We start from the raw sequence: 17,569 nt of genomic DNA on the forward strand, positions 1-17,569 counted from the left end.
GAGACTATAAATTAACAATTAGGTTTCAGGCTGGAAAGGTCATTGCAAATAAGGCACAGGGGCATAACAACAGGAGGGTAAGAACAGGTAATGGAGGAGGACGAGGAGGGAGAGGAAAGCTGTAAATCACAGAAACTAAAAGGGTGAGACGGAGAGAACAGTGTGTGGAAACTCGTTGAAGCCTGTGAGGGCCACGAGCCAAATACAACAGTCCAGTCTGGTGCCTTAGTGATAAACCATCATATGAAACACTTCTGACGCTAACATTAACAGGCAACAGCCTTCTGTCAGACCTGCGCTGTTTGAGTGTGTTCATAATATATGTCTAATATGCCTTTTAAGCTTCTTAAAATGTCATTTATAAGTATGTCCAATCTAATCAAATGTCACATATTCAGCACGATAAGCCCTATGCTAATGTCTTTACATCCATCATCGCATGTTCTCCATTACCTAATTGTGTGCGTGTAAGCTCATAACACCATCCATTGTCAGATTTAATTAAGAATATTATATCATTTTCTCTCTCTTATCATATGATAAACCTCACAGAGAGACTTCTTGCTGGTTGTGAGCTAATGCCAAACAAGCCCGGGGCTCCTCTGATACCCCTGACTCAACCATGCTTATAATCTAATGTTGTAATGACATTAGCAATGCAGAGAAATCCTTCACACACCCAAAATTGAATGCAAAGTGCCAAGCATCCTGGTTTGCTACTCTTTGGTTCTTGTAAATCTGAATTGCAGTGACATAGAATGAGCATGTTTAACAAAGTTGTGTTACTGAGCATTCTTCAGGTTTTGCCTCATTAAAGCACTGATTATCAAGCAGTACGGAAACCCAAGGCTGAACAATATGTTGATACAGAGATAAGGTTCAAGGTTATTGACTTGAAAACTTCATTTATGTAGCATCCTCCTTGTCAAGTGGTGTCTGGCCCACCCAATGAAATCGCCACATCCCTGCTTTTATTTCTGCGTGTGAAATGTTTTAGAATTTTTCTGCCAATCCCCCTTTTGTCATATAAATGGTATTACTATTAATGGTATAGAAGAAGTGCAGGAAGTAACTGTGTCTTAAGCCAAAAAAACGTACGTTTTAAGCCTCAAGTTTCTTCTGTTTGCAACTAGGGGTGTCTGCATATAAGTGTTTATGCAAAACAAATGTTTATCTATCGTTAACTCCTTTTCTCTCTTAGCTATGATCTCTTTTTCATTTTTGTGTTATCTTCCGGATACATTTCTGTTTTTTATCATAGATTATTTGGACCTAACGACCCCTATAAAGATCTATCAATCAGTCTCTTCTGTCAAACAAATATATAGAAAGCTCAAAATCAATGTGTATATTCTGCAAGGATTGAATCGACCTCTGCACAAACACACTCTGACAGAGCTCCTGTGACTCACATGGCATCTTGAGTGTGTGTTCAGTGTTGCTCTCCCCCTGCCTTTAATTGGCTGCGTGAAGCAGACAGACACTGCTATGCTCCGGCTTGTTATCAGACTGACAGGCAAACTGGAGTGGACATCAGTGTCACTCTGAGAAACACAGCAGACCTTGGAGGCAGGAAACACACACATACACACAAAAGCAGACATTAACACACTAAGTGGACACACACAGCAAACACACACATGCGCTCACATGACACATGAAGTGCTGTGATACTAACCGGCTGTGACAGTGAGGAGAATGTACCTAATGTATTGCTCTTAGTCAATCTAAAAGAAGATGGGTAGGTAGATACACTAGATAATGGATGCACACAGTCAACTTAATAAAGCAAATAGAAAGGATAAGACAAGGTTGTTACATGGAAAAGGTCAAGACCATGACAGAATGCTTGAGTCGATATGTTTGGTCGTGTAGCGGCTTGCATATCTCCCAAACTGTCGAATACAAACTCTTATAAAGTTTGACATCAGTCATTCAAGAAATATAAAGTGCTGGATCCATTTAACATTTTAATTCACTAATTAATTCAGTTGTTTAACATGTTCTACCTTTGGCCTTGAGAGTCTTTGATATCAGTGATTCAGCTTTTGTGTCTTTGTGGAGACGCTGTTGACAATCTGTGCAGAATGAATGAATATTTTCTCTTTCACTCTGTCTAGACAGGAGACCTTGTTGCGGTGCTCCCAGTGCAAGATGGCTCGCTACTGCAACACCACTTGCCAGGTATAGTGTATGTGTATTATGTTGTGCATATCAAAGTGTGTTTGTGTATGCTCCATTTGATGACATGCTCTTCTTCTGCAGAAACAAGCATGGATTGGCCATAAGAGAGAGTGTAAATGTCTGAAGAACCTTCTACCCAGAATTCCCACTGACTCAGTCCGTCTCGCTGCAAGAATCATCTTTGGCTTGGTATGTTTCCAGAGCTTTATCCTGTTCAAGACAGATACAATATACAAGTGTATTCATATCTTTCCTTTTGTCAGTAGTGGTGGGCTGTCTATTGATGCTTTTCCTTTAAAAACCTTGCAACTTCGGATTTATCAGGATAGTCATGTGTAAACTTCCAAGCTCAATATTGCTGCACAATGTCAGGAAAATGTGCGATATGTAATAGAGTTGTAAAATATAGCAGTCACAATATTGCTTTGGATACACAAACATATATTCAAGTGTAGTCAATGATGTTGCTTTTTAAAAAACTGCTTCAACTGTGCTTCTAAAATACAACAAATTCCAATAATTAAGAACCTGTAAATCATTTCCAAAAGTTTTTTTGAACAAATTAAACATCAATATGTTTCTAGTAGTACAGCTCATAATATGTAACAAAGATGGAAAAACTATAGTAACATGCTGATGCCCTCTTTCTGTTTAGTTAAATCCATCTCAGAGCAGGAGTGAGGAGCTCTTCACTTTAGAGGACCATGAATCACGTAAGTCTTTTAGTGTGGGAATATGTGTCTGTTTTGCACGAGTTTAATGCCTGTGCAGAAACCTGCCAGGTCTCTGCAGATATGTTGGCAACTGAAAGAGTTGAGTGTGTTTCTGTGTCTGGCAGTGTCAAAGCTACATCTCTGTCTAGACACAGTCAGAGGCTGTCAGGCACAGACGGATGATTTCTTTATTGTTTATATTTTTTGACAGACCTGAGTTCCATGTCGGAGCAGAAGAAACAGGGTCTGTCTCAGCTGGCTTCCATGTTAGAGCTGTACCTTCAACAGGAGGTAACTGACCTGGAAGTGACTTCAGCTCTGCCTCCTTCCTGCCAAGAACCCTTAAGCCTCATTGCAAAGGTAGGCAAAATGAGTTTTGTTATCCATGAACTGTTTATAAGAATTGGACATAATCACTGTGACGCCAACCACTGTGACCATATTTTGACATAAGGGCAGAGGTTGGGCGGAGCGGGACCCGGTGAGACCAGCTCTCGTTAGCTGGTATTGCTAGCATAAAACAGGCTTGTTTGAAATTAACTTACCACTAAGATTGTTTTAAAGAACAACTAAATGCTTAACAATGCTGTCATAGAGGCTGTGATATTGTCGTAGTGGTAGTGACACCGTTGTAGTGAATCGTCAATGACAATGTAGCCTTGCCGTAAAGCATATCCTGCTTTCTCGTCTATATCCTGCTTCTATAGCTTTGTGAAGCACCTTGAGATGACGTTGTCTTTAAATTTGCTATATGAATCAAATGTATTATTATTATTATTTTACTCTAAAGGGGAATATAATCTACAAAATGAATCATGATGTAATGAACGGAGCCTTTAATCTAGCAGTTGAGTCCATAAACTCATCAGAAAACTGTCTACCTATTTAAAAAGACAACCTGACTTTTTGCAACCAGTGGATTTGCCGTTAGAAAGAATGAAGTTTAAAAGGCACTTGCGTATTTGTTTCACTTTCAGACCTGGAGGTTGCATTATACATATAAATATATATATGTATATGTTTGTTTTTGAATATAGTTTGTAGACACGTACGCACCTTGGCTGTACACACATGTTTACCCTTGCACAAAAAGGACAGACACAAGCAACAGTTTATTGCTTCTAGCATCCCCTGCTGCGTTTAGATGGACCCCAACACATGTCTATGATCTCCCCAGCATCTGTGATTATGTCCGTGTGTGTGTATTCCCAGAACAACCTCAAGACTTATTTTCTTAAAACTCACCAGCTGCCTTCAGTAGACTTTACACCGCAAATCATTATGTATGCAAGGATGTGTTTGCCTGGATTTCAGTCTAGCTCTGTCATCTGTTAGATGTCTGACTCCTCTCTGAAATGTTATAGCTCTGAGGTGTTTTCCACAAAAGTCTGTGTGTGCATTGTTTCCCATCACAATGATTTTATTAGTATATTTTACTACTAATTGAAAGCAGTCAGGCTGAGCTAATGGCGTTTCAATAAAACATGAATGTTGCTAATAAGCCTAACTCACCGTTAAACTTCCTGACATTGATGTTCTCACTCAGATCAGCTTAGGTCATCTAATGATTTTTCCATATCCAAAACATGATTTGCATTTGACTTTTATGTCAGTGCTTAGTTTTGAACTTTAAACAAAGATAGTTTAACAAAAGAACTATTGTTAAACTCCACTTTTGATAAGGTTTTTGGGTTGAAAAGGTCTTTCAGTTGGTCAGTCCACACTAAATTATCTCAATAAATTGGATATTTTGGATATATTTCGTTCATGTCTACCACAGGTTTAATGTTTTATATCTTTGGTGATGCTCAGATTTGTAAAAGGCATTCCCTGTCAACATTATGTGATAAACATCAGTGTGTTAACATGGCAAGTTTGGAAAGCCGCTGACAGACTAAACACGAGCCTTTTACATGACCAATGTTTTCCCAGGTCCACTGAGGATAAACCACTTCCTTTGACACCCACAATGAGCTATACAGTGAACATCACATACAGTGAACATCACTGGCGTTGCAGCAGACTCCGAGTCTCGTATTTTACTTTCATTTTTGTGACAGGAGAATCTCGGCAGCGCATGAACTGGAGAATTTAATTTCTCAAAACCAACACACATACTGTGTTTGTTTCCATGATTTTGTATAATACATATACCGTACTTTTCGGACTATAAAGCGCACCTGCATATAAGCCGCAGCAGCTAAATTGTCCGTCTGTCTTGCTCTCGTTCTGCCTCGGTTCCACTTTTACTTTGGCGCGCTACCTGTCTCACTCTTTTCCGGCCTCCAGCTTTTCCTGCTGGAGCCCGCCGCTTAAAGGTGGTTAATTTTACCTGTAAAATCCATAGATTTAGGAGGTTCCCTAGTGGCCGTTAGCTGTACAAAAAAAATGGGGGGAAAAAGTCGTGGCTTATAGTCCGAAAAGTACGGTATATATAATTCCATAATGCATTAGGCTTTATGGAGGCTAAGTGAGAAAGTTAGAGAGAGAAAGAGAGAGTGTAATATCTTGGATGAGATGTGTGTGTGTGTGTGTGTGTGTGTGTGTGTGTGTGTGTGTGTGTGTGTGTGTGTGGCATAACTTCAGTGTTAGTATTATTAGATCTCAGTGCTGCGTTTGACACTGTTGACCACAGCATATTACTAGACCGACTGGAAAACTGAGTGGGACTTTCAGAAATGGTTCTAAATTGGTTTGAATCCTACCTAAAGGACAGAAACAACTTTGTTTCTATAGGTACATACACATCTGAGTTGACAAATATGACATGTGGGGTTCCTCAAGGCTCCATCTTGGGGCCTCTTCTCTTTAACATCTACATGCTACCACTGGCTCAGATAATGAAGAACAACAAAATAAGTTACCATAGCTATGCAGATGACACACAAATTTACGTAACAATTTCACCAGGAGACTATGCTCCAATTCAAACACTGAGTAAGTGCATTGAACAAATCAATGACTGGATGTGTCAGAACTTTCTCCAGCTGCAGCTGATTCAGAACGCTGCTGCTCGAGTCCTCACTAACACTAAGAAAGTGGATCACATCACTCCTGTTCTCAAGTCTTTACACTGGCTTCCTGTGTGTCAAAGAATAGATTTCAAAATATTGCTGCTGGTTTATAAAGCTTTGAATGGTTTAGACCCAAAATACATTTCTGACCTCCTGCTAAACTATGAACCATCCAGATCTCTCAGGTCTTCAGGGACTGGTCAGCTTTCTGTCCCCAGAGTCAGAACTAAACATGGTAAAGCAGCGTTCAGTTATTATGCTCCAAATATCTGGAACAAACTCCCAGAAACCTGCAGGTCCGCTGCAACTCTTACTACTTTGAACTGCCTTGTGTTGAAAAGGTGTGTGTGTGTGTGTGTGTGTGTGTGTGTGTGTGTGTGTGTGTGTGTGTGTGTGTGTGTGTGTGTGTGTGTGTGTGTGTGTGTGTGTGTGTGTGTGTGTGTGTGTGTGTGTGTGTGTGTGTGTGTGTGTGTGTGTGTGTGTGTGTGTGTGTGTGTGTGTGTGTGTGTGTGTGTGTGTGTGTGTGTGTGTGTGTGTGTGTGTGTGTGTGTGTGTGTGTGTGTGTGTGTGTGTGTGTGTGTGTGTGTGTGTGTGTGTGTGTGTGTGTGTGTGTGTGTGTGTGTGTGTGTGTGTGTGTGTGTGTGTGTGTGTGTGTGTGTGTGTGTGTGTGTGTGTGAACGTGAAAGCTGCTGATTAAATGCGGTTCAAGATACCGATGGGAATTCTGCTCCAATCTAAGTAAGATGAAGAGCGAGCAACACTGAGAGGATGGAATTGAAAAAAGGAAGGAATAACTAGTGTGAGAGAAGAACGAGAGGGGAACAGAGAGAGATGACGGAGGGAGAAAAGAGGAGGTAGTCACACAGAGATTACAAAGGAGCAGGAACTTGGTTGTAAATAACTTTCACTGCATTTAGAAATGGGCTGTACAAATAATAACCCAAAAATAACTCAACACAACATTTATGAACAGATAATTGCTGAGTTTAGTGTCAAAACGTAAAAATCTGGCAAACCATGTACATTTCACGCCATAACAGTCTTGTATTAATACTGAACCCCTGTCGGACGAGTAAGAGTAAGTAAGAAGTAAGCGAGAACCCAAAACCATTTACACAGACTCAAATGCATGTACCTAATTATGTCCTACCCATGCACCATCCAAAGCAATCACGTGCCTTCCATAACAAGTGTAAAGACAGACAGAACCAGTGTGACAGGAGTTTTTTGCCAATATCCAGAATGGTATTCAACAGCCTGCCAATAGGGGGCACTGTGATTGCATGGATAGCAGTGAGGAGAAGGCCTTTATTTTGGCTTCATCCCTTTCTTCAACCTCTTGGCTGTGTTCTCTGTTTCTGCAGACGTGTTTTAATGTGTTCTGCGTCCCTCCTCTGCTTTAACTGTCCATGTATCTCTCTGTCCTTGTCCTTGTGTTTCTCTGTCTGTCCTCACATCTCTTTCCATGTCTCTCTCTCTCTACATATGCAGCCCCTTTACTTCTCTTCTTCCCTCTTTCTTATTCCCCCTATCTCTCCTCCTCCCCTTATGCTCTCTCTTTAATGTCTCCATTATATTAAAAATGAGGAGTTTATTATTCTGTACTTGGAATGTTTAGTATGCTTAACAAAATAGGTCATTATGGTGTGTGTGTGTGTGTGTGTGTGTGTGTGTGTGTTGGAGGTCTATTCTTCTACATTTTGAAAGTGTTTTGTTCTATAAAAAACATCCTTTATCTTAATAGCTACTCTCTCCACAGCACACTAATAGTCGTTACACAAACGTGTGTGTGTGTGTGTGTGTGTGTGTGTGTGTGTGTGTGTGTGTGTGTGTGTGTGTGTGTGTGTGTGTGTGTGTGTGTGTGTGTGTGTGTGTGTGTGTGTGTGTGTGTGTGTCACTGTGCAGCTATGTGATGCAGATAGACTGCAGTGGGATGTATGTTTGCCAGTTGTGTGTCTTTGGATGCTTCGTTGCTTCAGTGTGTGTGTGTGTGTGTGTGTGTGTTGGTCAGACTGCAGTGGTGCAATAAGCATTGACAGATGAGATCTGGCTGTGGCACGTTTTATTGCTTCCCTCAAGCAAATTCACCTCTTGGGTGTGTGTGTGTGGGTCTGTTTGTGTGTGTGTGTTTAAGCTAGCATGTTAGCAAGCATGTCTAATTACCTTCCTTGTAAATGTGTGTGTATTTATGTGTACTTTTATACATACCTGTGCGTGTTAGGGATGCACCATTGAGCAGCAAAAAAAGCTGATGCGTGTGTAAAAACATATATATATATATATATATATATATAAAAACATTTGTTTAGTATTGCATTACTGAGACATATTACAGTTGACGGTTATGGTACCATGAAAATCTAATACTGTAACACCCCTACTGTGTGCTTCATTTTGTGTTGTTGTGCACTTACAAGCCTGTCTGTGAGTGTATGTGTGTGGGAACTTATTGTTATGCTGCATCAGCCCTTGCTGCATTGAGACCATTACACACACACACACACACACACACACACACACACACACACACACACACACACACACACACACACACACACACACACACACACACACACACACACACACACACACACACACACACACACACACACACACACACACACACACACACACACACACACACACACACACACACACACACACACACACACACACACACACACACACACACTCCTCTCAAGACCTGCTCCTCTGTGTCTTGTTCTCGCTCTCTCAGACTCAATTATTTCTGCCTGACTATCACTTCTCTTCCTGAATTCATTTTCTCTTAGTTCAAGTCTTTTAAATTGTAGATTTTGAAATTAGTTGTATATAGTTTCAGCGAGACAAGGGCCAATGCCAGAAGTATAATTTTTTTTTAAAGAGTAACCAGCAGTATGTACTTAAAATGCAGATATACGCTTTCATAAAATGCCATCTGTATAAAGCTCCTGCATATATTAATGTTTAGTATTCTCAGTGTGCAGAGTTGAGCGGGAGGTCTACTCTACAGTTGGACAAGATTAGTCGATAGATTATTAGTAGGTTGGAGCATGTAACAGAAATGGATTCCTCTAAAACAAAACCCAGAATCGGCTGCATCAGGAAACTGAAATACACGCCTGCTACAACATGCCTCAGCCGCAGAACATGCCCAACAAGATGTTAATTGTGAATTTTTCCTCACTCGCAGAGAGATGTAAAAGATAAGTGATGATACCATACTCTCAGAATACTTTCAGTTCAGGAAAATGTAAAATCTATGATTCTGCACAATAACTTTTCTGTTGAGTTTGATCTCAGAGGAAATGCTGTCTTTCAGAGCCTGGCTTGAGTTAAAAAATGTAACTGTGCAAAAGTTTATGAATGGAAACCTTTTTAATTCCTAATTACTCCAACATGCCTGATATGCAAGACAGGCTTAAAGAAAACATACGGGCTCCTCACCCCACAAACCATCAATTGTTGAAAATGCACCAATATTCAGCATAAAGTAAGTATCTACTCTCCACTACTTTATTGTGGAAGGAAAAAGTACAGATGTAACAAAAAGTAGGTAGAAGAAGGGAGGGAAGAGAAACTGGATAAGGGAGGGCAGAGAGGTCTTAAAAAGTATTAAAAGTTGATCAATCAATTTAGCCAAAATTAAGGCTATTAAAAAGTATTAAACGGAATTTTCCAAGGTATTACATTTTGTAGCTTGTTTTCAATAAGTATATAAATTGTCCAAAGAGGTTGTATTCTACAGTGTGCCTGAAGGTAATCATTGCGTACTGTAGGTGTATAGTGTGATTCTGTGTAGTTTATTTATGGCATCCCGTTGGATTTGATGTCATCTGAACAGGACATCGCACGCTCACTGCTTGATACCGTACGAAGGTCCGTTTACGCCGGTTGTTAAACAACATCGTTATGGGGAAATGCAAGTCTGTGTCCAAATGTTTGGAAGATAAGGAGGAAGGACAATCAATACTGTATATAGTCAATGTGAGGTAAAGTGTGTCGCCAATGTAACCGGTTAGAACTCAAAGTGGCGATGAGGTCTTAAAATGTACGGAAAGGGTCTTAAAAAAGGTATTACATCTGACTTCAGATTTATAAAGCCCAATATCAGAAAAAAATTAATTTGTCTCAAGGGGCTTTACAGATCATCACACATGAATGACAATGTAAAAAGCTAATTAAATTACAAGATAGAATGTAAAATACAAAATATAGGACCTGGTAGGATGTTTTAAGTAAGCCTGAAACTAACCCTAAATGCTTTGTTAAAAAGGAGGTCTTAAGCCGACTCTTAACCCGAATAGAAACTGGAAGCTGGTTTCAAAGAAGAGGAACTGATCAATACCTGGGAATACTTTTAATTCATGTTTCCTGGGAAGGAATGACAATTTAAACATTTTCCCTGAAGACAGGCGTTAGAGGGTTTTGTATCCAGCGGGACAGGGGATTCACAAAGACACAGAGGGTAAGGAAAATAACACAATCGGAAAATATAATAAAGGCAAAAACGGAGAAAAGGAATTGCAGTAAAAAGTGTAGAAGAATAGGGAAAAAGCAAAAACAGGGACCGAGTGGATGAAGGATTGGCACAGAGAGAACCTACTCTGCTCAATAATAGGTTTGAAGTAGCTGTATTTATGGTTCTGTGTGTGTGTATAGGGCTGAAAGTGAGGCTCTTGACACACACACACACACACACACACACACACACACACACACACACACACACACACACACACACACACACACACACACACACACACACACACACACACACACACACACACACACACACACACACACACACACACACACACACACACACACACACAATATTTGATATAATGTGTGAGTATGGGGCCAATACATTTACGCCCCTGCTGAAAACGGTTTTGGCTTTAATTATACGAGCAAACATTATTGTGTGTGTATTTCTGTATGTGTGTGTAGGTGTATTCTCGATGTGTGATTGTGTCTGTTGATTCTCATTTTGTAGGTTGTTATCATTTTCTCTGTGTGTCGGCCTTGCCGTAATACAACTTGTATAGTTCTGTGTGCAGGTGTAATTCTGTGTGTGTGTACTGTGCAGATGTGTGTTACTCTGTTTATGAGTAGGAGTAATTTAGTCTCATGGCTTGCCTTTATATTTATTGGCCATCTGTTGAGCAGCTCAATATAATGCAGACACCGACAAACCATCTTACCTTAACAAATGGAAAAGTTATTACTCTCCAAAGTTGTTATGTGTGAAGTACATAATATGCAAAATACAACAAACTTTCTCTGAATAAATGACCTAGAAGTAAGGAACAAATCAAGAAAAGTGGGAGAAAGGAAATTACAGGAGGAGATTTTACACAACTGCAGGAGTGGAAATAATAACTCAAATATAAGAAGTACAATGCGCTTAACGAAAGTACCAAAAATATAATGCATTTGCGTATTTCACCCTCTTACATTAGCATGTTTCTGTGTCGGGTGCATGTATGTTTGCCTGTCTGTGTGTGAAATCATTACAATAATCCTTTTGTGTATGTTAAGCTTATCTCTCGACATTTCACTGGTCTGCCATTGTAGCTGGCAGTGCCATGGGCTCTACCTAATTACCATAGGCTTTGGGCGCGCACACACACACACACACACACACACACACACACACACACACACACACACACACACACACACACACACACACACACACACACACACACACACACAGCTTAGCATAATGACTTTAAGTCCATCATGAATGTAGTCACAGACAGTATAATAGGAAGAGAGAGTAAAACCATTTGTTTAATTGACTTATATCGGCTGCATGTGTGTGGGCCCATGGGGAGAGGCGAAAAGGAGGAAAAGGAAAGTACGCTAGGAAATTATAGAAGTTAAAGAGAGGGGAACAGAAGGGTGAGGGAAAGAAACTGAAAGAGATGGAAACAATTAAGGGGTAATTGCCAGGGGGTTAAGGAGACAAGACAGGACATGTTGACATGAAGAGTTTAAATTAGGAGTGAAAAAATAAGAGAGGATGGAGAGGAGCCAAGAAAAGAGAAAACTGGGAAGCATTAGGACAGGGAAGTGGATATTGGAAGAAGGAAGGCTGAAATTAAAATAATTTAAAATACAAATCTGGATGTTGTCGTTTCATTCTGCAAAGTGATTTAACCAGCAATATGTTGCAGGAGATAGCCGTGTGTGTGTTAGTGTGTTCTAATGCTGTGCTGTGTGTGTGTGTGTGTGTGTGTGTTGTGGGTGGGGTTGGCTTAATGAACAGCTTTTGGCTCCAGCTGCGACAACCACTATCTCTCTCGTCTCCTTTATCCTCCCGCACACTTTTCTTTTCCTGCTCTCTCCTCTGTCGCTCCACCATTTACAGTAATTACTGTTCTTTGGTGGTTCAGAGGGATGCAAACAGGGAGAGGGGCTGATAACATACCAGAGTGTGTGAGTGTTGGTGTATTTTGTCTAATTTCCTGAATGTCCTCTGGGGGATGTTCCTAAGCCAGGTTTATCTCACACATTTGGGGTGAAACGGTCTGCACATGTCTTCCAACCTCAGATCATGAACCTTCTCCTGAGTCTTAGCGAGAGTCTGAAATTGCTTTGCTCTGAGATGAGAGGTTAAAATTGGCTTTGGTAGCAACAGTAGGATGATAATAGATTTACTATGACTCTATAGGAGATACTAACGGTGACTCTGCCTTCTTACTCATAAATTACATGGCCCATTATTTCAATTGTATAGATATTTAATCATAATTATGGAGTCTACGTTTTCTCATTAACTGCTAACAAGGTGCCCAAATAAAATAAAGAAATCCCATTAAGTAAAGGTTGAAATCTTCAGTTTAGACGTGTAGCTTGCATTGGTTGGTCACTCAGCCGTCACATTAGCCATGGAGTTTGTCATTACTCAGCCCTGTGGGTTATCAGCTGCGGTCCCTCCATGATCCTTTTATCCATCCTCTCACACAGGATTAATAAAGGGTGTTAAATGAAGGCTCAGGCTACCAGTGAATGAAGGACCATATTACCTGTTCCACTGAAAACGCTGATGTTTGAATATAGTGCTTTTTAGAGGTTAATTATTTCATTCACATTTGACATCTTGAATGAGTAATTTAGGGCCAAAAACAGTCCATTGCAGGAAGCGTACTTATCTCCTGTTGCCCAACGCTATCAAACATAACTTACAATATTCAAAGTCAAGTCAAAAGTCAGCTTTATTGTCAAAATTACTACATCAATCAATCAATCAATCAATCAATCAATCAATCAATCAATCAATCAATCAATCAATCAATGTTTATTTATATAGCCCAATATCACAAATGTTACATTTGTCTCAGTGGTCTTCACAGTGTGTACAGAATATCAGTATGACAATACGACACCCTCTGTCCTTTGACCCTCACATCGTACAAGGAAAAACTTCCAAAGAAAACCCAGTTTAAAGGGAAAAATGGGAGAAACCTCAGGGAGAGCAACAGAGGAGGGATCCCTCTCCCAGGAGGGCAGACGTGCAATAGATGCCGTGTGTAAATTGAAAAGATAATACATTTGCAACATAGGTAGTCCAAATGTTTGGAAATGTGTTATACATCCAGAAATCTTGAGATACCGTTTCCCGCAGTCCCACAGTGTGACATATATACATAAAACAAAACAAAAAGGGCCTAGATAAACGGGGTATACAATTTAAAATGTTAATAATATATTTAAAATGTTCAAAATACAGTTTCAGTGCAGTAGTAGCGGAGATGGGCAGAAAAGTGACTGGTGCTGGATGAGGTGTGTGTGTTAAAGTCCGGGACCATTTGGGGCATTACTCCTATATGAAGGAGAGATATACATTCAGTCATCCTCTGTTATTTTTTTTAAAGCGTGAGAAACCCTTGCAAAATAAAAATAGTTCTCTGTAGAAACACATTGCTATGATTTGAGCACCCTCATCAGGTGGAACGGTTCTGGAAACCATTCACAGATGGTTCTTCGTTTAACAATTTTATAATGGTTTATGGCAGAACCCTCTGAAATGGTTTTAAGTGAAACCTTAAGACATTTCTCTTAATGAGTTTTATGCAAGATCAAACAGTATGGGGCATTTTTTTATATTTGTATAACATTTCGAGTGGCACAATAACGCATGTACTCCCCCGATGGTCAGCCTGCCACCGATGGCAGCACTCGTTTGTTATTTTTCACAGCTTATGTTTTGGTGTTTGCTAAAATATTGTTTCCCACGGCCATTGTTGATTTTGCATCTGCTCGGACTTGGTATCTATTTTAGGATTGTATTATCAACCTAAATGTAGTCTTTTTAATCTGCTCTAGTATGCATTCCTTTTACTGTATATCAAAGAGAGATTTCTTATTTCCCCTGGATGTTTATCTAATACCTAAATAATCACCAGGCTCTCTGTGTATGATGTATTCAACTGGGAAATGTAAACTGGAACAAAACAAACGGTGCAGTTTACTGTTGCAGAAATCCCCCAGGATGCCAAATCCTAAGCAAAGAAACAACACAGAATTATTTGTATTTGTCCATTTCACTATTTTGGTCTTTTCCTCTTATAAATTCAAGTGGTTTCAAATCCCAGAGCATTCCAAACACATGGTATTGATTTGCTCTCAGCCTCGGCAACATGCCTCACACTGGACAGTTTAAGTGCTTGAGTTGTAAAGTGTCAATATATTTTCTCTCCATGACAGTAAGTTGGATAATTTCCATAGTTTTTTGGTGCAAAAACAAAACGGTAGTGACATTACAACAACAATGATAGAAAAGGGAGCAAAATACTCAACGACAGTTTAGACAATTTTCTACTTCCATTTGTCTGTCAATTACGGACTTGTTTTATGTGAAAAGCTGATATCTATGAGAGTCACTCTATCTCTTGGCAATGATCCAAACTGTGAAAGTGTTTGGAATAAGGCAGGAAGAAAGTGGCCTGCTAAGTGTCAAGTAAACCAGGACGCCGTCTGTGAAAAGTGCTTCAGATTAATTCTCAAATTATTATTCTGCCTGATTAGAAAACTCAGAGGCTTTATTAAATGCGGCAAACTAAATAAATAAAGAATCTTTCCCATGAAATGCGATCCTCCTGATAGAAAACACTTCTGCAAAGAGACTTCCACACATAACACCCATTTCCACTGACATTTGTTTTGTTTGGTTTATTCTCACAACACATGTCGCTAGACCATTTGTTTGTAATACATGCTGAAAGTCATAAGTAGCACCTTCAATTCTAAGAGTGTAGTAGTTATATTTCACTGCACCATGTAGGCATACAGTAATATACAGAACACATATGTTCAGTGTGTACGTTCATTCGTTTAGGAAGGAACAAAATAGAACCTGTTATGCTAAACAACTATATGCTGAACAGACACTTAATAGCTTAAGATGCCTCCTCATATTAGCCAAATATGATGTCTCAAATATCCTTGACAAATGCAAGCCGCAGTAATGTGATTCTTTATTGAGAGAAATGAGTTTTAGTACACAGGATCAGGTGGCTGTTGGCCTCGGTGCCTCAATGAGTTAAAGTGAAGATGTCCATGCTTTCACAGGTTCAAGTATGTCCTCCGTCACACACACACATCTCTCCTGTGCTCCTGTCTGTCTCTGCGGGGTCATTACGTAAAGCTTCCACCAATGCTGCCTTTTGAAACAAAGACTCTGAAAGCTCTAAAGTATCCAGCTGAAGAATACTTAAGCACCAATCCCCTTATTTCCATCCTGAATATAAATGGCTTCTCTCTGGGTTCCTTCCCTTGTTCTGTCTCTCATCTGTCTCTCATGTCTCCTCTTCTGTCTCCTTTTCTGTCTCCTCTTCCCAAACCACAGCCAAACACCCTCAGTTCTATTCAGGGACAGAGAGACACACCTCGCCAACTTTCAAGTCGTCTGTGCTCCTTTCAGACATTTTAGTTGTTGCCACCGCTGGAAGTTCACATTTTCATACAAAACTTAGAAACCCCAAAAGCCTTTTTGCTGCACCTCATTATGAGGAGGATTATTATTTTTAGAGTTAGGGACCAGCAAATAAACGTGGGGCTGCTTGTGTTTACGTAAGTTGAGTTATTGTCCCGCTGTGGCTGAAGGGATGAGAGCTCAGTTGCATTTTGTGGTTTTGGCTTTCTCCTTCTTAATGGGCTTTCTCTCGTTAAACATCATCAGCTCATCCCCAATGAGACTGTGTGAGTGAGGCTGCAGTGGACACACACACACACACACCACACACACACCACACACACACCACACACACACACACACCACACACACACACACACACACACAACACACACACACACACACACACACACACACACACACACACACACACACACACAACACACACACACACACACACACACACACACACACACACCACACACACACACACACCCACACACACACACACACACACAACACCACACACACACAGCTTAGCGTAATGACCATCATAAATGTAGCCACAGACAGTATAATAGGAAGAAACCATTTGTTTCATTGACTTATATCGTAGCCCTTTGTGTGAGCCATGTACCTAATAAACTGAATAATCTACTACCACAGTTTGATTACATTTCTTGGAACAAATTGTTTACATTTTTGGGGGAAATAGGCTTATAAGCTTCTAGCAGAGAGTTCAATTAGATAAGTGATACTATTTTTGTAGTAAAGCTAAAACTAACAGCTGGTTATCTTAACTCACCATGTGTACTCTGGTCAAAGTAACCCCTTAATTCACAGAATAAGGGCGGGGAACTTTGACAGACATACTGCTGTTCTCCAATACTCCTGTTTCGTTCCCCGAAACTTGCTCTTATTCAAAACCATTGAATAAGAGCAGTAACAAAAAGAAAAACTGACCTGGGGGAAAAGGAAGAAGCAACTAAACCGTAAAACCATAAGATGTTGTTTATTTTAATTACAATTAACTTACCAGAGACATTAATTCAGCCTCTATGTGCAATCTGCTCACATCAGCAGTTTGTTGTGTGTCATCCTTACTGCTCCATATTCTATCTGCCTCTTCTCCTATCCTTGTGCTGAAATGCTGCAGAAGATACTGAGATATTCAAAAGGAACGTGTATCTACTGCTGTACTTATGCTAGCAGATTTAGTACAAGTCATTTTTCAAAGAGATATCATTCTAGTTTTCTGTTCGAAACTACTAGCTCTCATGAGATTTAACTACTCACTTGTGTAAAGACTCATGGGATTTAGATGTTGAATATAATTGAGTTGAATTTAATCATATGGTTGGTGAAACAATGAGTTATGTACTTATTTAGCAAGAGCAATATACTCCATATTATATTGATTACATCATGTTTCAGTCATTTTGGAAGATTGATGGGTAAATCAATACACACTATTAAAAGAATTGTCTGGTGAATTATGTGCATTTTTCAGTCATATGTACACACATTGCAGTATTGTAGTAGTGTTTGTGTGTGCGTATAGCTCTCCAACAAGACTAAGATGAAGGTTAAACATCTACACTTGGCTCATCTCCCATTGGCTGGTGGCCAGTGTTACCATGGAGATTAACAGTGACTTTACTATCACGCTTTATTCAGTTTAAACAAATGTATACACACTAATTAGTTAATTATTCTCTTGCGGATGGTTTTTG

General features: G+C 39.8%; 1 protein-coding gene across 1 annotated transcript in view; it reads left to right on the forward strand.

The window, feature by feature from the left end:
* smyd3 (SET and MYND domain containing 3) overlaps positions 1–17,569 on the forward strand; it is a 96,919-nt gene that overhangs the window by 38,220 nt on the left and 41,130 nt on the right. The window contains exons 2-5 of the mRNA XM_071202706.1: positions 2,121–2,184; positions 2,266–2,373; positions 2,840–2,897; positions 3,109–3,257. Of these exons, the coding sequence (XP_071058807.1) occupies positions 2,121–2,184; positions 2,266–2,373; positions 2,840–2,897; positions 3,109–3,257 (379 nt within the window). The remainder of the gene's footprint in view (positions 1–2,120; positions 2,185–2,265; positions 2,374–2,839; positions 2,898–3,108; positions 3,258–17,569) is intronic.

Source organism: Pseudochaenichthys georgianus, chromosome 3 (genome assembly GCF_902827115.2).
Source record: "Pseudochaenichthys georgianus chromosome 3, fPseGeo1.2, whole genome shotgun sequence".
Taxonomy (NCBI): Eukaryota; Metazoa; Chordata; class Actinopteri; order Perciformes; family Channichthyidae; genus Pseudochaenichthys; species Pseudochaenichthys georgianus.